Source organism: Harpia harpyja, chromosome 16 (assembly GCF_026419915.1).
Source record: "Harpia harpyja isolate bHarHar1 chromosome 16, bHarHar1 primary haplotype, whole genome shotgun sequence".
Lineage (NCBI taxonomy): Eukaryota > Metazoa > Chordata > Aves > Accipitriformes > Accipitridae > Harpia > Harpia harpyja.
In genome coordinates this window covers 2478506-2503602 of record NC_068955.1, presented here as the reverse complement: position 1 = coordinate 2503602, position 25097 = coordinate 2478506, and the positions used below count along the sequence as shown (strand labels likewise).

Sequence of the window (25097 nt, the reverse complement as noted above, 5' to 3'; positions counted from 1 at the left end):
CTTTTCTTGCAAGCTTTCAGGAGCTAGCATACATGGGGTGGTGTTATTCCTCCATTCCTCCTTCTCAGCATTGCTGCTGGAGTTATTTATTGCTCTCAGCTCAGGGTAATTGCCAGAAAATGAAGTTCTGTCTGTTTTTGCCAAAAGGAAGAAAGAATAAGGGATTTAGCAGAAAGCCCTGTTTGCTGCACGGTGCAATAGCTGACTCCTCCAAAAGTCCTGATCAGACAGCTGTCCTGATAAAATAAAGTCTGCTCTCCTCCTAATGAAGCCTCTATGTATTCCTACTTAGAGCAGTGGCTCATTCACAATTTGATTTAAAAGAAACCCAAAGCTATTCGGGATTTCAGGCAATCATGAATTTCCAGCTCGCTCGCATACACAGCCTGGGTTAGTTAATGGGTTTGAAGAGAACGAGCTTTGTTACAAGCTCCTTCGTGCTCTGTATCTGGCTGAACCCCACCTCCAGAAGCACGGCTGTGTGCAGGGCCAGATCCTGCTCTCCTGGCCCCTATCTAGGTCATCCAGGGCTGCCTATTATACACTGCCCTTCACCCCAACAGAAACCATTTCCCTCTCATCTCCTCCCTGATAAGAAAGACGTACCCAAGGCAGAAGCACTCTCAAAGATGCTCATACTCTCTCCGTGGCTTTACGCAAAATCCTGGATATCTCCGTCCTTCAGCATCCCTCGCTACAAACCCCAGCAACTCTGCTGCTAAACCAGTTCCCCATAAATCACTCCACAACCCTATGGAGGAGCAGGGCTGCAGAATGTAAGCGTTCAGGTGCTGCCCACCCCTTTCCCAATGCAGTAAATGTCCCCCCGCACACAGGGGCCTGACCCACAGCTATGGGGTGCTGGGGATCCAGGAGCCTGGGGCTTTGCTCCCTCCAGCTCAAACAAGGCAGCTCCCAAGCGAGCAGCAGCACGGGAGGAGGCTGGATGTGGAAATACAATACTTAGTCTCCTGCTGATGTGTATCTTCCCTCCGGGTAATGTTTTTCTGACAAAAAAGTAGAGTCTCAGATGTATGTATTTCTATTCAGAGAGCTCGGGAGGAGGTAGATATGTTTTGCATGAAGTTTTTCCCTCTTGGAAGTGTGGGGTCGGAGTTTTTATTCTTAAGCACCAAGAACAAGTGAACAGAAAAAAACCCCAAAGAAAATAAATTGCAGAGGCCCTTTCCAATGGCACAGCGGGACTGGAGGAACCCAGGGACAGAGGGTGGATGTGGTCGGTCACAAACTGGATGCCACGGTAAGGGCTGGGGGAAACTCATTCCTCTGTGGCCGCTGCCAGGTGCTGTGGCACGTGATGCCCGATGAGGAGCTGTAGGTTATTTGTTACCAGTCCTCCCCGCTGCCCCAGGACCCCCACCACTCAGCCTGGCCTCTCCATTTCAGTCCTAAGTGCTCTGAAGAAGGGTTGGCTCTTAAAAGTTTGCCCCTCCTGGTTCTGGTCCAGGTCCCACCAAGGGGACTGTTCTCAGCAACCCCCTTGCAGCTGCTTTTCTACTTCACTCCTGCAGTGGGATAATGGCTTTCCTCTGCTAAAAACAAATTAGATTTTCTTGTCAAGAGCTAAATTGCAGGACTTTTTCACCAGTAGATCAAAGGGCTTGTATTATTCCTTGTTTTGAAGTGCTCTGTACAGCTAGATGACAGCAGAAGGAATTCACTGCTCCCTGCATAGTGCCTATTCACCCTCCAAAGGGTTTTTATGCTGATGCCTCTGATCAGTAATGAACTTCTCCCAAGGGGGCTATTGAAGAGGTACTAAGATACTATTAGAACATCACCTTCCCTGTCCTTTTAATTTGCAGAGAGAACTAACAGAGGGGAAAATCAGCTGGTGCAGTGGAAAAGACCCCAAAGTTAGCTGCCAGTGGCTGCAAATATAAGGTGATGCTGCATGAAGTCTCCCAGTATTAAGCACAAGTCCCTGAAATGTGCTACCGCTTGGCAGTTTTCAGATTATTTATGGCCTTTTATGCAGGACAAACCTGCCTGCCTCCACAGGCTTCCCCATCAGCTGGCTGGCAAACAAGCTGACATGAAAAGCTTTATGAATAACACATGGAAACAGAAAATAAGATAGATAATACAAGGTAGAAGGGAAGAGAGAGTCACCATTTAAATAATTCTGCTGTATTACCACCTGTCATAAATTATTGAGAGCAGCAAGCAGGCCAAGGTGAAGCTGGGGCACAGCTCAGGGAACGACTTGCTCGGTGGTAGTGATCTGCAGCCTCAAAGCCACCTGGGATCACTCTGGCAATTTGCCTTGGCTGATGTGAATTAGTCTTTGGGTCTAGTCTTAGGTAAAGACACCTACTTCTGGAGGCAGGAGGTCTGCTCTGCAGTGCTGGTGGAAAATGAAAGGTCAGCATCTCCCATATCTCCAACCCTTCCAGCATCTCTCCAGCACCTCCACCCATTCCAAGCACCCCCTTGCACGTGCTTCTCCCACCTGGGAGCTGCAGAGAGCCAAACCTCCCCCTTCTCTTTTCAGCACCCTCTATTCTTTCTCTTCTTTTATACACAGCCTCCAAAAAACCCCCGGCATCCCTTCATCACCAAAGCCGGGGAAATAACCAGGCTACCAGGAGCGAATTCCCCAAAGCCAGATGTTGAACAAAGCCTCCCTGAGAACAGCCACTTATGTGAGATTTCTCTATACGCAATATTAAAAGCAGTTTTAGTAAGGGAACTATGTAAATCTGGTGTGAAATGAGCAGTGGGGGTGTTTGCCGCTCCTCCCTCCCCGACACAAGCAGAAGAACGAGCTGTATGTCCCAGGCCTCTTTTGCTCAGTGACAGTGCAGCTCAAAGCAGGAGCATCCTCCTTGTATTCTTGTCAGTGCCGCAGAGCCGGGCTGGCAGCGGGGTACCGCACGACCGCCTCCAGGCAGCCCTTAAATGACCACAGACATGCTTTTTAGGATGACATGGAAAAATATCCCCTCCAGCTTGTTCTCCCCTGCCCTAATTCTCCCCTTCTGAGTGGGAATACAACACTGTATTTTTCTCTCCCTGGGTTGAAGCCATCAGCTGTGCTGGATTCAGAGAGGCAAGGAGCCTTTTTCTGTCATCGTGCGCTATATTTGTCACCCTGCTGCATTTCAGCGATGTCCCTGTGCTGCTCAGCAGACCCACGCAGAACTCAGAGCAGTATTTTGTTACGAAACAGGGAAAGACGCAGCATTTCAGCATGGAGTAAACCTGTGAGCTCCTCCTGAAAAGTTTTTCTTGAAAGCCCATGAATAGGCCCTCGATGGAGTCAGTGGGCAGATAAGACTCCGCATGCATTTCAGGTCAGGAGCCCAGCATCCTTTAGGAATGCGTTTCCCCAGCCTCCTGTCGCACAACAGGTTGCTTCATCTATGGGTCTTGACTGCCTTAAGGAATCCAGGGAAGCACAGGGAGAAGTTACCCACACACGCATCGATATATGCAGAAAGCAGCAGCTATAGGAGACTTAAATGCTCCCTGTGATGAGTGTGTAACACTCCGTAGCCAAGAGCACCTCTGCAGCGACGTCCCCTGCGTTCACACGTGCTGTTAAAACCCACGTCCTTGCCTTAGACAAGGACGCAGGTCAGCGGCGCAGCGAAGAGGGGGTTTGCAGTCATTCCTCCCACCTCGCAGCCCAGGGCTGATCTTGGCCAGCATCCTAAAAATCTTTAAGCTAACGGGGCAAACTGAGGCAGTGGGTGGCTCGTTACCCAGCAGCAGAGCAGGGCTGAGCCTGCCTGCTCCCAAAGCCCAGTCCTGCGCTTTAACCAACACAAACCACCAGCCCATTCGTCCAAAACACGCGCTATCCCCGTGACCAAAGCAGAGAGAATTATTGTGCCTGTTACCAAAAGAAGCATCGCTTAATTTTGTAAGTGATAATGTGATAGCTACAAATGTTGTCTTTCAGCAGAAACTGCGACAGAATACAGTTATGGGCTGGCTACAGCAAACCCTGCCTGTGCCGCAATTCGTTAACATTGTTGATTTTTCCCCCCCAAGCATATGTTGCAATTTGATTACATCCAAGTAAATCTGTTTGTCAAACATTAATAGCCTCCTTCCATTCTATTACTCTTTCTACCAGCACAGCTATCGCATATAAATTTTTCAAATCATCTCACTCAATAAAGCCAGTCCAAGGGCATCACGACCTGATGATTTCAGATTGTTATTGACATATTTATTGGAGGCCGCTGTGTTGGCAGGGTGCTAGCCGGCACATGAATAAGGATGCAGTTAGCAAGCAAAGGGAGGGAAGCCAAGCACAACAGCCCAGTGAAAAAGGGTGTCGTGCTCTGTTGGTCCAGCACTTGTAATCAGTGACATGCTCCTCTGGTTGTACTAATGATGTGAATATGAAAAAATCTTGTCCTGTGGAATAACATCCTCTTCCTCCTTCCTGTCCCCGTCAGCAATTAATGTCCCAGAACCTCCTAGACTAGCCTGAGAGAGTATTTTTAAGGAGAGATTAAGTCAGGTCTGGGATGTCACTGAGGGCTGCTATCCCTCACGATGCAGGATGCCCCGTTACATGCTGGGGATGGGCCTGGGTGGATTCCTCTGTCTGAGGGGCTCAGCCCCTCTAAGCCAGCCAAAATAATGTAATTATTTTGTGATGCCTGATTTTGACTCCCAAGGGCTGAAGCTTCCTATATTAATATCTGGAATCTCAGCTGCAATATTTCCCTTGCCAAATTTTTCATTCTTAACAACAGGGTATAATTGGTGCTAATTAATATGAAATGCAATAAAGCAAGAATTCCAGTAGTCTCCCTGCTGCTTTATCTCCTCAGCTAAGATTCATTGGTGGCTGCTTAATCTGCACCAAGGCCATAGAGACAGAACCAGCTTCTGCTCACTGGCTTGTTTGGATGGTGTTGGACGTCCCACGGGTGGACACGTGAGACCTGCAAGGGAAAACGTCTGCACACCCACCCGAGAGGTGGAGAGGTACCTGGCTGCTGCGGAGAAGACGGTCACTGGTCCCAGCATGATGTGTCCTGAAAGCTGGATGGAGCCGGAGCTGTGATGAGTTGGTGTCGTCCTTCGTGCCTTCAGATGGAAAACCGCTCATCTTAAAAGGGTTACCCCTCTGCCTAAGCAAGCAGGACTGGATTCGTCCCCAGGGCTACAGCAGCACTGGTGTGGATGGTGTGGATGGTGTGGCTGGCTGACCTTGTCCCCAGCCAGGTGACAGCCCTGAGGCCACACCAAAAAAGCCGGGTCCCTCTTGGGGACAGCAACGTGTTTTTTGCTCCAGGCTGCTGGCGACTGCCGCTTGCTCCGTAGAGATACTCATCTGTGGTACCACAGAGATTGTGACCGAGCACAAATTCCTTCCTAAAGCTTCAGGCTGGTTTGTAAGCACCCGCGCTTCATCTCTGTCTTTCCTGGTTACCGGTGCTGACGTACCAAAGTGCCAAGGGAGCCGGGCTGGGGCTGGGTAGCCCTGTGGGTGTGGGTGAGGACTTTCTAATCAGATAACAAAAGGGTTATGAAATAATTAAAAGGATTAATGAAATAATCAAGTAAAATACAGTCCCTGCCTGGCAGAGCACAGGAGCTGACATGCAGGGTCACGGCTGCTCTGGAGTCTCGAGACCCGGCTCCAGCCACAGCCAGAATGAGCTGCTTCTGATGCAGGTAAAAAAATAAAATCCCTGCAGGCGTTAGTTAGAGGCTGTAACTCAGAGACAGGAAGGAATGTCTTCCAGATCGGATGGCTCTAGAAGGGACAGGAATCTCTAAAGCACAATGGTTCCTGCTTCTCTAGAAAGGCAGTAAAAAGAGAGAAACACGAAACTGTCCTCCAGCTTGCTGTAACGGCCTCTCTCTGTTCTCCTACGAACAGAAGTCATGCATTTCATTTGTTCCCCCCGCCTCACCGCAGGAGCTGGCAGCAATCACGGCCGCATTTGCGGACAGAGGGGATGCGCTCGCAGCCACAGAGCATCACACGAGTTCAGAGGAACTTGTGGCTTGAAATTAATTTTACCATGTGTGAAGGCCATTCCTTACTATTTATGCACATTTGTAGGCTCACTCTGGGACGAAAGCCACCATCCATGTCCGACTATCCATTCCCGGATCCATGCTCTTGAGAAGTGGCCCCAGACCCGGGCCAGGAGCCAGGACCTGGCAACTCTGCTCCTGCAGCCGTCGGCTCCGTCTGGACGCTGGGCTGTGGATCAAAGATCTGCACGTGCCCGAAGGTCCATCCGTGGATCAAAGCCACCTTTTGCTTCTCCAGGGCCATTGCCCGGAGGCCCGTGCTGGGAGCAGACATCTGCCCCGCTCTGCCAGGAGGGACCTGCCTCGGCGCCTGGCAATGAGAGAAATAGCCGGCCGCTCGTCCCTCGCCACCGCTCGCTTGTTTTCCTGTTGTCTTTGATCAGATCTACCGCTGTCACGTCATTTATTTCAGCGGCATCTCCAAGAGCTTGGTTTGTCACTGTTTTCTACTGCAGCTTCCAGGAGCAGAGCCTGGAGAGATGCTTGGAGAAGGGCGCTCTGCTGCCTGCAGAGAGGGTGGAGGAGGCTGGAAGTTCGAGCTGCACATGGCAGCCCCCAAAAACCACTTCAGTGGTCCACAACTACCCCCATCCTTTCTGCCAAGAGCCATCCAGAGCCTAACGTGGGTCTGAATGTGACGAAACTTGCCCCCACTACAAACTGCATTTACACAGCTGCACTTCCCAGTACCCCAGGCCGGCTTCTCGTGCTTCATTAATTCACACAGACTTTTTAACTTCTTTTTTTCCCCTTCCAAAAGCTGCCGGAGCTTAACAACAGATGAAAGATTGAAGGACATGCATAATTAATGGCCTGGCTTTATTTAAATAATTTAATTTTGCCATCACATCTGCATTCTTCAGGTATGGCTTTAATTCTTTAATTACAGAAGAGCGTGCAACAGTGCTTTGCCTGATTAACAGTTGAAAATTAAGGCTAGATTGGAGTGGGGGAGAAGGATGTGTCAATACGGTAATAAGAATATAAAGCAGCTCGATAAAAGAGGGAGAAGTGAAGAGTGCCTTTAGTTCGGCAAATCTATCTACTTTAATAGTCCTATATCCCAGGGCATTTCCAGGAGGATTTCCTGCCCCTCAAGACAGCCTGAGGGGTCCCAGGGGAGGAGGAAGGGTCCTTTGTAGGCTGAAATTCCCCTCGCAGCCTGGGCAAGCAGAGGGTGATGCCCACCCTCTCCTCTCCCTGGTACCAGGGTGGCAGAAGCCCAACGGGTCCAGGCAAACCCCGAGGCATCCCCAAAAGAAAAGCCGACTTTGTACAAAGTTTTGCAGAAATCTTGCTATTAACGCTGAATATAGAGAGCAGAATTAAGGCTCTGGGATCAATAGAAGCTGAATTCTCTCACCACAAGCTGGTATTTTCAACTTCTAGAAAGGAAGAAGAAAAAAATTCCCTGGTCAGTTCAGGCAAGTGTATTTGCCAGCAATTATCCAAGGACCAATACTGATGCCAGCTGCAAAAGATAGCTCTTCCCCTTGGCTCTTTTCCCAGCCCAGCATTGAGCAGAGGTACATCAAACTGGGATGGCAGTAGAAAAGAAAGAAGCAGTAAAAAAACTACAGGGAAAAAAAGCATCTGAAAGAACAAAGCATTGGAGCTTCAGTTTTCTGCATGGCACGAGAACGGCCAATACGTGCCGCTGACACCCCATCCTGGCCGAGCGCTCCTGGGATCTGGGGAGATATGGCGCAGCCGGTTCTGCGGTTCCTCCTGCTCAGGGGTTTTCACTGCCTCCAAATCCCATCTTTTCAAGCTTATCTTTTGTTTTTCTCTGATGGTTTGGTGGGTTTGTTTTGTTAGTTTATAGCCTAATGAGAATTTTTCAATAATAAAGGGCAGGCTAAAATGTAAATCTCAGAGCAAGGGAAGGCTAGCACAGGTTTGAAAAAGAAAAGCAACTGTATGGAGAGTTTCAAGCGCTCTCTTCCAGCAGCTGGCCAAACCAGCTGGCGGCTTGGGCGAAGCTTTGGGAACAACCTGGAGAACGTTATTTTCTGTGTTTTCTTTGGGAACAACCCTGAGTTTTCCGTGCAGTGGAACAGCCACAGCTCCCAGCACGGAGGGGAAAGATTTGCTCATGGCTGTGGTGCTCACCGGCCTTATTTAAAGCCCCCCCAGGACACCCGGACCAGTCAGCGAGGGGACCCGCTGGTGCACTGGGAGCCGGCTCGGCCGCGCTGCCCTACCCCTGCCCTCGTGTGCCAGCAGCAGAGAGGAATAGAGAGGCTGGCAGAGAAAGCAGCTTCAGCAGTGCCGAGGAGAGCTGGGGCTGTCAAAGGCTGGCTGATAAAGGCTACGGTCCCCAACCAGGGTATGCGCACAGCTCTGGAATATTAAATGTAACGGTAAGATGCTAATGATTCATTATCTCACCTGTCTACAAGGGGAATAATTTTCTCTTTACTGGAATAACTAAAACAGCTTCTTTTACCCACTAATAGCGCTTTACTGTCATACAGCATCTTAAATCCAAGCACTTTACACCTGTTTGGCTAATGAGGACACGGCGCTGCCAAGGCTGGCTGAAGGATTCCCCTGGGATCGCTCTGCCCATCGCCGAAACGCAGCCTTGTGCCAGGCACCAGGTGAAGCCAGTCCTGCTCCGAGCCATTATTTTCAACCCCCTCCGCCCCGGGGGATTTTCATGTGCCGAATATTCACAGCCACAAATAAACCCCAGCCTCCTCCCCGCCCTGACAAACACCTCCGCAGCGATGCCGAATTCCAGCTCTGCGGAACTCCCCAGCAGGTAAATGCTTCCTGCACCCACAGCCCCAGCCAGGCAGGCTGCGGGGGGAGCAGGGGGGCTTGCTTGTAACTCACAGTGCAAGTACAAATGAAATGCCTCTTTTTTTTTTTTTTCCTCCCCCTCCTCTTTTTTTGGTCTTCCAAAGTCTGGAAAATGAATTATGCATTTCCCCCCCAGCACTGAACTATAAATTCTCCTTTTAGTGCTTGGAACATTTCTGAAGAAAAGAGGCACCCTGGCTGCTGCGCCCCTCCTCCCTCTGAGATGCAAAATCTCAGTTAAATAATACAAAAATATGTCATACTTGGGTTTTTCATTTAGGTGCAGATTTACTGTGGTTGTGCTCATCCAACAGCCCCCTGTGATGGATTTTATATCGCTCATCTGTTCAGATGAGGATGGAAGGAATTTGTACAATCTCAGCATCTTCCTAAGAGATAAAACCAAGCACCTTTATCCCAAAGCCCCAGTGTAGCTCAAGGAGATGCAGCATAATCCACCACAACTTGAGGCCCAGCGAACCGCTTCTGACCCTGCTACCAGCTCTCTGCATCCCTTTGGCAAGTCCCTCACGTTCCTCACTTTCCCAGCCTCCCAAATAACTCTAGTTAAGGGGCTTTAACAGCTCCCAATCCCCCAAACCATGGCTTTGAAGGCTCTTTACAGTCAGTTTTACCATACCAACCTCTTTAAGGTTTTCAAATCCCCCTGCCGAGAGCACCTGAAAGCCCAGGTGCAAAACCCTGAGCAGCTACAAAACTTCAGAAAGCTGTCGAGCGCATTAAAACCATGCTTAGTTTTCCTAGTCTGGCCAGGTTGAGTTGTAAACAAGAGACTTCATGTCCCGGGGAGCTAAATCCCATAGCTCCCACCAGTTAAACAGTTAAAATACTTGGCTGAGCTCTGGATCTTACAGCGGAGCAGCATTACACGGTTTTTATGCATCTTTGACAGCCGAGGTCACCTCACCGCCCTGCAAGGGAACTCGTGAGGATGAGAAAACCCGATTTACGGCAGCCATCCCACAGCTACTATGTGATCTCCATCTCTATTGTTACAGCCCCAGCAGACTGAGGATTATTCCCAGTCTCAGAAAGCTCTTTAATTTTAGTATTATTATTTTATCGCTGTCACCGTGCCAGAAAAGCCGATTGTTTCCAACCTTTAGGAGACAAGCCAAAGAGGGCGGCTGAGCAGTGTTCTGTAGGTATTCAGCTGTGATAACGCAATGAGGAAGCTTGAGCTCAGAAACTCAGCAATTTAGCTCTCCGGTGGGGTTGTCTTGCTGGAAGTGCCACATTCGGGCAGAACCACCTCACTTGCGAGAGGATGCGGCAGCGGGCAGAGCCTGTGTCTGGATGCTAAAGCTGCCGAGGGGAGAGAGAAGCGTCTTGGGAACCGGACCAGTGCTTCACCCACGGTCCCCATCAGCTTGACAAGAACGGAGTCACACCGAGCCTGAAGCCAGCGCTTGCGCCTGCGGTGACGACCGATCGCAAGGTGAAGCCCACCCAGCGCTGCGGGCTGTTCAGTCCCGGAGGTGGAAAAACTTGCCTTTCAACCGGGAAACACGACATGCCAGGCTAAACGCTCGGTGGCGGGTCAAGCATCAAACCCTGTCACTATTTCTCCGCACGTAATAATTCACGATCCTGGTCTTGACATGCATTTTCAGGAACGGCCATTTGAATTGGGAAGAAAACAGACATCAACTCATTTTGACTGTTAGGAAGAACCAAGATGGATTTACTGAAAATTTTCCAAAGGTGGTGCCTCGGTAATACTAGCATTGGGGGTAGTTTTGCAGCGATCCAGTAAGGGCACGGAAACAGCACCCAGTAAACATGCTCTGGCCACAGCAAAGTACGTGTTTTGTTAACACAGAGCCAGTAACGTAATTTAGCAGAGAGCCAGACCTGATCACGACTTAAATATATTTGTCAACTCCTTTCAATAATGAAAGAATTAAAAGAAATTACAACCTGCTGCTGGGTATTGTCTTGAAAGAGAACGGGAGATAAATCAGCTGTAAATTATTGCTTGTGAATTATTCCTTAGCTTTACTACTCCCTGATCTGTGAACCAAAGTTCTTATTAGGCAAAAGTGACTCGCCCGTGGGGGCTGCAGCTGCCCGGGGAAGGCAGGGCTGAAAGCTGGTTCTGCAGAGAGATGCTGCTGCATCTGCTTGAGGAGAAGCATCAGCAGAGGAGCCACAGGGAAGACCAGCTTTGACTCCGATTCCAGCAAAGTCCCCGCACAGTCGTGCAGGGGCATCAAAGGAGCTGCGAAAGGCATCGCTCCTTCTGCCTGGCTCGGTTGCACGCGTGGTCAGAGCCTGACTGCCAGCAGTGTCCTCTCCTGCATCCCTGCCTGCAGGTACCGACCCTGTCGTGCCTGCGCCTTTCATCCAGTTCTCAAATACTCCAGCACTTCCCGGCAGCAAACACCCAAACAATGCATTAACTGTGCAAGGATTTCTGCTGTTATTTGTTTTCAGGAATAGGTTTAAATTTCTCATTTGCGGGAGACAAAGAGCATGAGCAAGCCTGGAGAGAGCGATGTACGAAGTGGGATCCTTGTAATGGAATTTAAAAATTGATGAGGAAAACTAGAACAATCTGAAGTTAATGTTACCTGAGTAATTAGGCAACATCAGGGCTGCAGTTTATCTCACATGTAAGTGGTCATTAGACAGATACGACCCACAAAACCTTTTTCATCTCTTCGTGTCTTACACGGACTGATCGAGCCCAGAGCCGGAGTGGCCTATGGGCTCAGGGCAAGGGCTCTGCACAGGGACAGATTTCAGCTCCAGGGTCCAATTGAAATCCCATTAAAATCAACTGAAAGCTTTCCCTGGACTTTAAATTCCGTTAGGGACTCCCTGGCAGTGTGAACGAATTTATCTCGGATCACCGTGGGAGGAAGCCAACTGCCCCGTGGGGCAGAGAAGGGCGGATGGGGGGCACAGCGACGCTCCTGGGCTACTTGTTGCCAGCCTGCGCTGGTGTTGGGAAATCCCACCGGAGCCTCCACCTTTTGGATCCCTGAACTGCCTGGCTTATTAAGGTAAGCTCAGGGGTTTTTCCTTTCTCTCTCAAGTGGATGGACACAACGTTTTTTTCCCCCCTCTGTCCAAGAAGCTGCAGGTCTCCCTAGATAAGCTGGCTTGGAGTAAATCCATCAAGAGCTTTAGCACCAAATCGCTTGACCCCAAACCTACAAGTGTTGTGAAACCACAAGTCAGCAAAGATGGGACACGCTGGTCCAGACTATGACAGTCTGGTCTTGTGGACGGTAACCAGGATGGAGGCAGAGGCGAGGAAAAAGCACACGGAGCAAGAGGCAGAGCCACAGCCTTGGCCAGCGAGAGCCGCTGCTCCGGCCGCCCCTGCAGGGGATGGCCACGTGTGGCCTCGGTCCCACCAAAATACCGATTTCCCGGCCAGCCTCAGCCCTGCCATCTGGCACACGGAGCCTGTCCTCAGCCCTCCTCCAAGCCTCCAGCGCTCGCTCCTCATTGCCGGCTGATTTACCTCTGCCGTTAATTATTCCAGCATTTCATTACTCACCTCACTTAGTATCTTCCTTTCTCCAGTCACAAATACATTTCCAGGTGCTCTGTCGAGTGCTGTGGAGTGAAATCAGTGCAGCCGCCGCGTCGCTGTAATTCACTCGGACAGCAGCATCGCCGGAGAGGCTCGTTCCTTCCTCCCGGCACGTCGGGCGAGGAAGAAGAGCCTGCCCTGCCCGGGTACTCGTCCTGGTGCTCACGCAGCAGGATGCTAGCAGGGATGCAGGCACGCAACGGCACATCTACGGACCCCAGAGCCAGCAGTATCTGTCGATAAAATAAATACCACCACAACCTCCTCGTGCAAAGCAAGGCTGGAGGCAGAACCAGACAAGGGGCAGGGTGGCTGCTTTATCTAATTGAAGCAATTAGTATAATATTTTCTTTCTTCAGGCTAACTTCTGCCAAAAAGCAAAGAGGGCCGGAGCCGTGGGTGGATTGTATGTATGGGACACCCCAAAGAGTTAATTGCTCATTTACAAAACGTTGATATAAATTGCTGTTAATTAGCTCTGTAAATGCTTATTGTGCTGGCTAAATTAGTACCTGCTGGAAGGGGTTAGATGGTGCCAATGTGCTTTAAATGATACTTATTTCTCAGGGGCCTGTCTGCAGAGGGTTTAAGAGCCCTGAGGGATGGGAGGGCTTCACAGCCCTCTCCTACTAGGACATCTGCTTTTCCATGCACCTTCATTTTCTGTTGTTTCCTTCGTGATGGGCTGATTTAGGGTGAGTGGCTGGAGAGGACCATGGGGCTACATATGACACTGCTGGGACTGCTGGGCATCCAGTCAGTGACCAGTGACCTGCCATTCATACCATGCCTAGTGCTACGGGACCCAGCGCTGAGCAGCCCCACGGTCCTTGTTTGCATGCTGAGGATATCAGCAAGAACCCAAGAGGGCGTACCTTAAGACGGACACTAAATCCCTTTGCAGAAAACTCCAGTGCCAAAAGCCGGTAGCAACACAATGCTTGGAAACTGAAGAATTATCACCTCTAACAGCAGCCCTGAACACCCAAAAGCCACGAGCTGAGCCTGCAGCCAGGGGCAGGTGGCCTGTCCCCAAAGGACCCGAATAAGGAGGACACCCTTATGAACTAGAAAGGACCAACAATAACCTACTGGCAAACCCCTATAGAGCTCCAAGAGATTGTGACCATCCTTCCTCCATCAGCATCCTCCTAAATCCAACAGGAACAGACTACCACTGCCCCAAAAATTCAAAGCAAGACACGTCTCAGGCTCATCGCGCCATGAATTGGTTGTACGAAACTCCAGCACAGCCCAACACGTGGCACAGTCTGCTGAAACCTCCTGAAAAAACTCAGCTCTGTCCCACCACCTTCCCTGCTGACCTTATTTCAAGTAAACCAGCTGAGGCCAGACCAGAAAGGAACAAAACCAGAAAGATAAAGCGTCTGAGATCTGGAAGAGACAAATAAAAGGCAACGTGAAAGCCACAGAGAGAGCATCAAACTCGCATCAGTGAAGCCGGCATGGGTAAAGCAGAAGCAGGACATCAAAGACCATGTAACACCCTTTTTTTAAAACAAATTTTGTCAATCACTGCCAAGATGCAAGTTAATTGCAGTCAGCCATCGGCAACAGGGAAGAGAGGAGGCATTCAGCAGAGAAAGCAATCTAATTAAAGCAAATTGGGGCATGCTGGAGCAGAAATGCTGGAGCACAGGGCTCGGAGGGAGCATGAGAAGATGGGGGTGCGGGGGTTCTGTGGACCCCGTTATCCCACCTCCCACCGCACAGAGCTCCGCTCGCAGCCCCGCTCCGTGCTGGGCATAGTTTTTCTGCCTCCCTTGACAGAGCTGACTAGACCTGATAAAACCTGCTGGAAAAGCAAAATAATCAATTCTGCATATAGAAGGGAATTAGCTTAGCACTCTGGGAGGGGGCAGCGACAGGTAATTATTTCCTGGACCACGTGGACTTGGGCTTGAGCGAGGAGGCTGCTACTGGCCCTGCACTGGTTGGGGAGGAACCACTGCCTGCGCGGATGAAGTGAAGTGGGAACATCTCACACGGGAACTGCAATAACTCAACCGGCAGCTTTTTAACATGGTCCCGAGGACTGATGGGCTGCACCATTTTGGCAGGGGCACAGAGCTCGCTCTTCCAGGCTGATTGCTGCAGCAATTAAACAGCTAATTTGTTGTCTGGCTGTGCCTTTCTCTAGGGCTTAAAGAGATTAAAGTTTTGCCCTGTTACAGATGTCTCGTTTTACGGCCTTAGCTTTTAAGCTCCAAAACATCTCATTTGGAGTCCCAGTCAGAGGAGGGCAGAAGGAACTGGAGGGGGACGGGGGCACAGGGTTGTCACCCCACAGTGTCACTCTAAGCAGCATCGTTCCACTTTCCTGACCTCGGGCACGGAGGGAGCACCGAGCCGCCGAGAGCCCCCACGGCCCTTCCCGGCACGTCGGGCGTTGAGCTGTGTGGGGATGTCCGCGGGATGCTTTAGGCTCAGAAACCGATGCTTCTTACATAGGCTGCAGCAAGGTCACTCCTACCTACACCGTAGAAGGAGGTGTTACACTCGAGCCAACGTTGCAGTAGGAAAACAGCTGGTGCGGGAACCCCTACGATAAGGCTTAATACAGGTCAGAGCAAAGACATGTCAACAAAGTCCACTGAGGAAACCAGAAATGAAAATGCACCTATTTATCACTGAAAAATTCAGCAATCTCAGACACTCTCAAAAAGCATGACAGGAGACATTGAATATGTTGTTACCTGTCCCCTTCCAACTAAAAAAATTCTCTGCCAAATTAATTTCCAACTTAAAAAGCGACATGAGTTCAGCCTCAGACCTGGATCAAGAGAGACATTACCAGCAGTTGGTCTCACTTTGGGCAGTTGTGCTCTTTTTTTTAATAGCAACATTAAGAAATCACAATTTTAAGGATTTTGTTTGTTTCTTTGAGGATCTTGTTCAAGTACCTGCTTTCAAAGGGGCTGATCTGCCACGACAGAGGATCCGTGAGCTCCCCGGCAGACCAAGCATCAATTCCTTGCTGGAGGGGTGGGACTACAGCTGGAATAACATCACATCCCATTAGCGCAGAGCAAGTGAGAAGAGCGGAGGGCACCGAAAGGGACGGCAGACAGATGTTAGCTTAGTTTAGCTCCCTACGGATGAGCCCGCTGCCGGCCACGCAGCACAGACCGCATCCACATCGGGGCTGTCCTCCCAGGGCACCGCGCGGCGTGGGCTCCCTGGGGCAGGAGGGAAAAGCCTGGCGATGGGGAAAGGGGTTCGGTCTTGCCCGAGTTCTCCGCCATTTACCGCTGCTGTGCCTTCCTGAGAGCCGGGACGTGCTTCCGAGCAGCTGGGGCACGACGCCAGCCGCGAGGGTCAGGGGCTTCCAGCCCCAGGGGCTCAGGCTTGTCCCTGCCGTCCTCGTGCACGCGTGTGGGTGCGTGCAGGTCGGCATCCCGAGGATCCTCGAAGAAACCTTTGGCAGCTCATGAAAAAGGCACCAGAAGAATGTAAGAAAAGCAATGCAAAAATTTATATTTTATTTTAATTCAAAAATTTAAAATAGCTTTCAAATTCAGTAAAGTATGCCTGGACACGATGAAAAGCCTCATATACAGAGACAGATAAATTAAATTGTATATACTGCAGACAAGCCAAGTGTATGTATAGATTACATATTTACACTTTTATGTAAACCATATTTATACATTTTATTACATTTACAAAAAAAAGCTGATATTCCACTACTGTTTACTACAATAATGAAAAAACATTTACATTGTGTTTTTTAACTGTACAAACTTTTGATTCATAAAAATATATCTCTGTACAAAAGAGGGATTTTTTTCTTTTTTTTTCTTTTTTTTCTTTTCCTTTTTCCTTTTTTTTTTTTTTTTTTTTTTTTACTTTTTTCCTTTTTTTCAAACATAATGCAAGTCCTCTGGGCACAAGAATGGAGAATGTCACATATCGGGTCCCAGCCAGCTTGCAAAAAAATGGGATAACACCCCCTCCACTTCCTTTGTTGTTTGGGCAACAGCAGAAAATGGTACTTAACGGGCTGAAAGCAGCAAGTCCTGTTTAAGTAGAGCCTCCCTTCTCCCTGCCTTGGTGTTAAAATATCTCGGGTTCATTTTACACACCTTGACGCAAGCTTCTCTTGGCTATTCCACTCAACAAGCGGGATTGAGAAAAGTCCGAAAAGCAAACGTGGGCTCTGCTGTTGCTGTGTGCGCGTGTGTACAGCCCTGCCCTGCGCTCAGAGCAGCCTGCTCGGTGCGTGCCCGGGGCTCAGCACCCTTTGCAGCTGGGTAAGGTTTTTCCTCGAGCTCAGTGACAGGAGCCTGGAAAGATTCAAGCTCTGCTGTTGTGGGAGCCTGCGAGGTGTTCGAGTTTTGGGTACTGAAAGAGGAGCCAGGACGTCGCAATCATTGGCATCGGAGCACCAGGCAGAGCAAAACGGCGCTGCCTTCGGGATCTGCTAGGTACGGGAGCCCGGTCCCTTGGCTGTGTTACCAGGGCTGGACAAAGACCAGGAGAATGGGCTGTGGGTTTGGCCAAGGGCACGAATAACAGAATAATTTAGGTTGGAAGGGACCCTGGTGTCAAAGAGGGGCCAAGGAGAGCGGACCTGAAGGTAGGGACCAGCTGTCTACTTGCAGACACAAGCAAAGGAGCCGGGGCAATAGCCCGGTCTCGTTACACCAGCGTAAAGGGGAGGCAGCTCCCTGCCTTCACCGCAGCCGCTCAACGGATGAGTCGGAGGGGAGACGCGCCTTGGCCCCAGACCCGAGTGCCACCGCAGCCCGGTCGGGCTCCCCTTTTTCTCACTTACCCTTCAGCTTGCTCTGGGCTCCACGTCCTGCAAGCTGGAGGTACCCAGAGAGCGGCAGGCACCGCTGCCAGCCCAGCCTGGCTACCCCAAAGGAATTTAGTCCCACAACCAGCTGGAAGGTGAAGCCATCTCCGCCTGTCTGCGTGTTTGGCATGAGCTGGGAGCGTGCCTTGCCGCAGGACACGGTCCAGCACTGGCCCTGAGCTACCTGTGTGCCCACCTGCACCGCGGGCAGCGCCTCGGTGACTTCTGTCCTTGTTGGATCAGGGCTCTGCCTCACGCATGCGCTTGCACCCACCTCTCGGGAATAAATCAGAGCACCTTTGCATGCTTTGGGGAGCAGAGGTGGCATTTTTTGGCAGGCTGGCTGTTCAGCAATTAGGCTGCAGAATGCTGCTTACTCTAAGAGCGCTGAATAAGAAACAGAAGTAAAAAAAAAAAAATTAAAAAAAATATTTATATATATACACACACGCACACACACAGAGTAAAAGAATAAACAAAGAAGAAAACTACCCTGTGGTTTTCATTAGACAAAACCTCAGCTGACATTAGGTAGGGGAAAGCCAGCATTTAAATGCAAGCATGGATGTAAACACCATCCCATTTGTTTTAATTCTGTCTTCCCTTCAAGTCTTCTGTAAGAAGCAGCTACTTCATTGACACATACTGCTCTACATCAGCTGTATTTCACTTGACTTACAGTTGGTAAAATGGCACTGTTGCGATCCTTGACTCCAGCCTGGCCTAAGAAACAGCGACTCAAACCAAACAGACTAAAACCCCGAATCAACAAGAGCAGCTCTCCTCTTTATTAGAGGAGGACAGTGTCATCACAAAAGCATCATTCTCTTATAAGGGAGGAAAAATGTCAAGCTGCCTTATCTGCTCTCATGAAAGCCAAGGCAACCTTTCTGCCCCTGGGAAATAAAGGGAACAGCTTTGGATAGAAATTAAAACTCTTATTGCATTGCCATTTGGAGGATCAATATGGAAAGGGCAAAGGCTTTTGAATGCTATTGGGGGGGAATCGGTATTTGTTAGAGGTTTTTTTGAAGAGGTTCTTGTCCCTTCATGTCTGTCAGCAATTTCCCAATTAGGCTGTTTGGACACAGCTAAAATCAGCAGCTGCTGGGAGAGGGCCAGAGATGGGGGACCTTTTCTTATCAGCCTTGAGAGCTGCCCGAAACAAACATGGGGCAGAAGAAACGCAGCAAGGATGCCCAAAGGAAAATTAAATATGGGGAAGAGGAGAAAAGCTTGCAAAGTTTTGCTTCTCTCATTGAAAAGTTCCCATCTGAAAACTCTTCCTCTGCGAAAGCCCTGGGTTAGAAAAAACAACAAAGAAATAACCCACAAAACCAAATAAAGACAAAGCAAGTACTCATCCTGTCCCGTACTGGTATTTTCCATAAACCTCAATCAGCACCTTGTGCAGTGCAACCTGCTTTTCCCCTCTTTGTTGCCCAAGCTCTTCCCGAAGCGGGGGGCAGTTGGTGGGACCCCAAACACCCCACTGCTCCCTGCAGGAACATATCGCCAGCAGCAGGTTGTAAAAACCTTCCCATCACCTTGCCTCCCAGGTCCTTCACTTCCCCAGGTCTTGACGTTGGGCTGAGACCCACTGGCAGGGTGGGAAAGAGGAGCTGTGCCGGAGCAGACCTTTGGTTGGCTTCGTTATCCACGGCGGGATGGAGAGAGTGGGTGAGGACGACAGAGGACAACTCAGCAGTCTCTCAGGAGTTAACGCAAAGTCCAACAAGGTGTAGCAGCTTCTCCACAGCCTCAACAAGGTCGGGAGGAGGGAGATGGGGAGGGAATGGATGGAGACTAGTGAGGTGAAACACAATCATCCACTAGACACCGACCCCGGAGGAATCTGGGACAATGGGAAAAGAAGGGCAAGAGAGAAGCAAACAGCTTATTATTACACACAGAAATGCTGGGAAAGCCTGCAACGGCTTCGTTATCTCAAACTAAGAACGTTCCAGTCTAGAAGTGCTCTTACAGTCCACAGGGTACTTTTGTTTATGACATTAAGTTATTTCTCCGTGCCTGTGCAGTAGAACTTTTAAACCCCGTGCTTTACCCTCCTCCGATCGCTGTGCAACACACCCTGTCTGGAGTCACACAGTGAACGATCTCTCGCAGAGACTCATTTTTTCCTTCACCCAGTGACTGTTCTCACCACAGGGCTATTTGCATTTGCTTTGCCACTGCTCCCCCAAGACGTCGTGCCCCAACCGGCAGCGAGCACCTGAGACCCAGAGCTGGGGATGCTGGTTTGGTTCTTGCCCTGGGCAGAGATGATCTCCCGGGCAATCCGAACCACTCTGGGTGCTCCTTCGAACCGCTGCTTCGATACAGCATTTAAAAAGTGACAAACGCGAGGCGAGTGGTGGCACTGTCCCACTCTCACGCTCCCTTTCTGCCCACTCACCGCAGAGGGGACGGGTGCTATACGGCTGTGCACACAGTGCTGACTGTGAACTCCGTCTCGTTGGCCATGATGTCTGTGGGCTGCAGGTTTCGGTCATACATCGGATTTTCAAACGTTGCTCGGACGTTGGTGTTTTCATGGCCTGCGTAGCCATTGAATGGGACTTTTGGTCTTCTCCTGCGGGATGTCAGAGAGAAAAATCCAGAGAGGTCACGGATACTGCTGCCGTAGCCAGCTGAACAGCCCTGACGAGAATTCAGTGGAAAGGAAAAAGCTGCTTTTGAAGAGGGTAAACACCTGGGGATAACGCAGAAGGGATCTATAGAAAAATCTTACTATAGATTTGTAGCCCAGGCAGCTCCCTGGGCTTTGCTAAGTGTGCTCCCTCCGCAGAGCGGCCAGTCTGCACAATGCTTTGCAGCACAGCAACACTTCCACAGCAATGCATTGATCAGGAGAAATAACTAATTTACAACATACGCAAAGCCAGCTTGAACGCTGAAGTATGAAATTTACATTGCCTTATCCTACTTAATGTTGCCACAAATCTTATTAATGGTCATAAAAGCCCTCAACGCTCTCTTCTCCTAACACCCTCGCCCCTCCACGCATGCTTGCTCTGTTATTTTTTCACCTTCTGAATTAAATGAGAAACCAGATCTAGGGGGAGTGCTTTTAAGTCAAGCTCACAAATATTTCTGTCAGCCCCCAATTTTGTTTCACCTACTACCATCATTCCTGAAACCTACCTGTGTTTGTAGAGATAAAGCACAAACCCTGCAATAATCAGGGCTATGAAAGGCACAAGAATGGCAGCTGCCACAGAACTGCTGTTTGATGCAAAATGGTGTCCTATTGATTCTGGATCATTTTCCATCATGCTGATGTCTGAAACATAGCAGAAGTAAACACATTTCAAAACAGCACTGTGGGAAATGGGGTTTGCTTGAGTTACAGGTTACGTCTTCAACAACAGAGTAAGATGGTTCGAAGTGCTGCTGTAAAAGGTAATCAAAAGCTTCTGAGGTACAAGAAGAATGGTTTGGAGATCTAGCCTAGCTCTGACATCATCATTTATTCAGAACAGCAATTAAAGAGAGATGTAAATAGATTTATCTTACCAAAATACTCAAACTTGGATGCTTAAAGTTAGGCTTTAAGGGAGACTTTCAAAGGCTGCAATAATGAACATCTAATTCTCCATAAAGGTGACAAGACTCCAGGGTCAGATTCCAAAAATCCTAAGAGATGGAGGAGCTCAAGCCACATTTTAAGAGATATTTAGGAGCTTAGACCTTGGCTTGTCTAAGCTCTCATAGTGCCTCTGATTTCTGAAAGTGAGATAGAGACACTTTTTGTGGTAGCAATGGGACTTGGGCTTTTAGGTCAGATATCTGGCAACATGGAAAAAAAAAAAAAAAAGCACCCAGGTACTATTTGTGGCTCCAAACTCTTTCTGTCTTTGAAGAAAAACTTGTTTATTTAAATGCCTCGCTTGGTTCCCAAATTAAAAATTTTATTGTCCTGTTCTTTGTCTCCCACAAATCTTACGTTGAGGATGGGTTTACCCTCCCTTGCCAGAATATCCAGTGTTCAATGTATTTAATATTTAAACACAAGCCAGGGCAGAGCTACTGCATCCATCATACGGGGAGGAATTGGAGGTGAGAAAGAAACAAGGTGCAGGGTGCACGTGCTGCCAGACAACGGAGAACTCCTCCTCCCCACGCAGCACGGCACCGCTCTGCCTCAAACGTGAAGAAACAGAACCTGCTGTTTCAGACGCCACCATCTCCCACCCCCTGGGGTACAGAGATTTGAGGGCACTCGACTTCTCTACCCCAGTGGCTGGTTTGAATTTTGCCAGTTCTCTTATAAATGATGTGCGGAGGGGAGCCGGAAAGGGTTAGGTTAAACCTGACGGTTCAAAACCAGCTATATGATCTGGCTCAGCATGGTTGAAAATTAAAGCCAGGGCCAGGAGAAATGTTCCCTGTTGGAAAACCTCCACTACCACCAAAATCTAGCTTTCAGCAATCAAGGGAAAAAGTAGGAATCAGAGGAAGTTTACCAAGTCTCTGAAGGCCAAACTGCCCAAAGCCTTTGCCACGCACAAAGCCCTGGTACACAAACGTGCCGCTTGAAGACTCTGATGAGACCTGCAGTGACGGGAGAGCAGAGATCAACAGATTTGTTCAACACTTCCCTGGGATTTCAGCACCCATCTCATCACAGCCTCTTTCAAGTTCATGCACAGCGTTAATTTGATTCAATTCCCCAGAAAATTGTGGCATTTTTTAAGAAGTCTGACTGCCCAACAACTTGTTAAGACTCTCACATCTCAAAGGAAGGAAAAAAAAGAAAAAAATCTCATTTGCAATAAACTACAGAATACATTGCTGATTCAACAGGGATAGCGAAGGCTCTGGGCTACAACTGACCACAGGTCAATCAGATGCACGTTTCTTCTAAGCTCCAGTGGATCTCTCAAGGGCATGGGAAGTTACCAGACACAGAAATGTGGGTGAGAAGTTGACTCCGTAAAGGAAGATTAGCTCTTCTAACTTGATGTTTAACCGATATAAAAAGTTAAAATGGAATTAATCATGTTGGTTTCTCCTTTAGCGTCATCTGGAAGACTTACAGATTTAAAACCACAGGGCAGTACAAAAACATACAGCTGCAAGGGAGCACGGAAGAGGCGACTGTCATGTAGTGTTATCTTGCATGCTGGAAGAATGCCCTAAGTCCCCCTCAAGCAAGCAGGTCACTGGAGGATAGCAGCCTCATCTGGCCACCAGCTAAGAGAATTATTCCCTCAGCTTCAGCGAGAGAAAAGCCGGGATTGTGATAGCAATGGGAGGACTTGTGTGGGTGGACTTTGTGCATGAGGTGCCCGTGCACTTACGTGTCCATCTAGAGCCCATTTATCATTTTTGAACTTGTTGACAAAGATCTCCACTGGCCCTGTTATTTGATAAACCTGGAGAAGCAGGTGCACATCTTCTTTCTTGTAAATGCCTGAAAAATAAGTGACTTTTAATCTCTAGATCACAATAACTCTATTGGAGTTTGAAGTAATTAACTTTCTACCTGAGAGAGTAGAGAAATCGCCTCATCATCTCAGAGTGGACAATAACTCCTCCTACCAACCCTATCAGCGGGACGCACTGGGAAACACACCACAAACACATAATCCCACGTCCACCCCCCAAGATATTAAAGATGTTTTGCACATGGGAAGAGACTCAACCCTTAACGTTCAGGTTATGTTGCTGGATCAGTAACAACCTGGTGCTCCGTGAAGGGCAGGGACAAGGAGGACTCACATCATTTAATCTTGTTTATCTTAAACGACAAGTCTGCCACTCCAGCACACAGGGAATGGACGACGGACTGGGCTCAGCTGCCTTTCAGGTAGAGGCAAAGCAAACTCAGGTACATGATTTTGTTTGGTTTGGTCCAATCAAAAGATTGGAGACTTCAAACCTGGGTGGTTCTGTAAAGCTCTATCAGAGCATCAACATCACTCATACAGCAGAGCATACTGCCCTTCGCCCTGTGATACCACTTATAACATGTGTAAATCCCTACACACGGCCACGTCGGCTCCCTTACCAGACACCTGGAGCTCCACGCCGCTGTGGTCTATCAAAGTGGCGTTGACTTTACTGGTGGCAGGGTCGAAGCTAGTGACAGACAGCATCGCAGGCTGCTTTTTCCCCATGTATTCATAGGAGCCTTTCCAAAGGGAATTCCTCGCAAACACATCAGCAGGCACTAAAAACCGCAACAATTGGGGATGCAGAAAAACAAGAGCATTGCCATGTATTTCCATTTTTCAGAAATCAAAGTAGAGCAATTTCTTTGAGTTCACAAATACATATTTAAATATCTCAAATCCCACCCACTCTCTGTGTTATCATCACTGAGTACAAAGCCAAAGAGAGGAGAACAAACAAGCTGATGACTTTAATTTTGTTGTTTTGACAAAAAATGCCACTGAAGTTTTAAAAACAAACCAACCCCCAAAATAATTTCTTGGGAAAAGCTAACAAACCCTGTTTTTTAAAAAAAAAAAAAGTCTGCTGTAAAACATCCTAGAGGGCTCGAATCTCCGGAGTGCCCTGGGGAGGGCAGTGGATGTTGGTGCCTGACTCCCTTAAGGCTCCTGTCCATTATCAACAGGACGGGGCACGCAGGCTGCTTTCGCCAGCCCAGCAGTTTCGAGATCTGCAAGGAACAGCCGGGTTTCTGGCTGCCCTGGGGAACAGATGGGATGGATGGAGCTGGTAAGGTCCAAATCTAGTACTAATGTGTCCCACGGAAAAGCAAACCCCGCTACGGTACCTGACACCTTGGCGAGCGGTGGGTCCCGTGCGGTACCAACCGGCCTTCCGCTGGGGCGGACATCAGCTGAAAGAGAGGAGCAGACCACAGCCGGTGAATATCGTGGCCTCTGACGCTGTTGGGACACTTCTACTGCGCTGGCGCTAGCAGAGGACAGCCTTTGGCTGGCACTGCTCACACGCATAACGTGGCTGCTTGTCCCTGTGTACCAGGGCTTTGGACGGACTCCTGTCCAGCCCATTTGAAACAGCACAAAGCTTCATTTACTGCCCTCCCCTGCCATCTGCTCCAAACCAAAGTGTCCAGAGAGAGCTACTGTGCTCCACGAGAGCCACACAGCTCTATTTCAAGATTAGACCATTACGTGTTCCTGATCTAGGACTTTGAGGCAGGTAAAAGGTTGGTGAGGTAAAGAACAATCTTTGTCTTGTGCAGATGCTTCTAGATCCGAACCACCAGGCAGAAAATCCCCTAGCTGCCTCTCCCCTGGGAGAACTGCGGTCCCTACAGCCAGCTCAGCCGGACAAACGTGACTTCTGGAGCGCTGGTGTAGGTCTAAGAGAAGAGCTGTTTTCTCTTGGGCTGCAGTGCTCCCCTCTGCAGAGGTGCAGGTAAGCACGAAACCCAGGTCATGCAGCCCAGAGCTTTTACCGAGGCAAATAGGTGGTTTTCCTGTCCAGCTGCCATCTGCTTTGCAGGTTCGATGCTCAGATCCTCCGGTGAGATAGTACCCGCTCTGACAGGAATAGATCAAGGTGTAGCCCAGAGATGGCAAATCCAGAGCACCGACATTGGCGTGGGAGGGGGTCTCCGGCTGCTTACAGTGGTGAGCTGAAAAGCACAAGGAAAACGGAGATGAGACACCATCCAGTCGTACACAGAAAGGCAGAAGAGTGACACCATCACATCAGCAGCGACAGAGATCTCTTAGAAGAGCTTTTTTCAGCAAAAGCTTTCTCTGCTCACTGAGGGAGACAATGCCATGCCTGGATTTTTCCCAGCCTGATGAATTAATGAGACCGCTTCCCATGCTTCACTGGCTAGATTGCTCTTTCTGGCTAAAGCTCTCAGGGGATCCTTCGCTTGGTTCCAGCTTTCAT

At 49.3% G+C, this 25097-nt stretch overlaps 1 protein-coding gene across 2 annotated transcripts in view; it reads right to left on the bottom strand.

Annotated features, from left to right (window-relative positions):
* Window positions 1-15898: 15898 nt before the first annotated feature.
* Window positions 15899-25097, bottom strand: part of CSMD2 (CUB and Sushi multiple domains 2) — a 311331-nt gene continuing 302132 nt past the window's right edge. For both annotated transcript variants that reach the window (XM_052811437.1, XM_052811438.1), the window contains 8 exons: window positions 24649-24828; window positions 23998-24063; window positions 23266-23427; window positions 22556-22668; window positions 21719-21806; window positions 20397-20535; window positions 19648-19824; window positions 15899-19086 (listed from right to left, as the gene is read on the bottom strand). In XM_052811437.1, coding sequence (XP_052667397.1) covers window positions 19665-19824; window positions 20397-20535; window positions 21719-21806; window positions 22556-22668; window positions 23266-23427; window positions 23998-24063; window positions 24649-24828 — 908 coding nt within the window. In that variant the 3' untranslated portion in view covers window positions 15899-19086; window positions 19648-19664. The remainder of the gene's footprint in view (window positions 19087-19647; window positions 19825-20396; window positions 20536-21718; window positions 21807-22555; window positions 22669-23265; window positions 23428-23997; window positions 24064-24648; window positions 24829-25097) is intronic.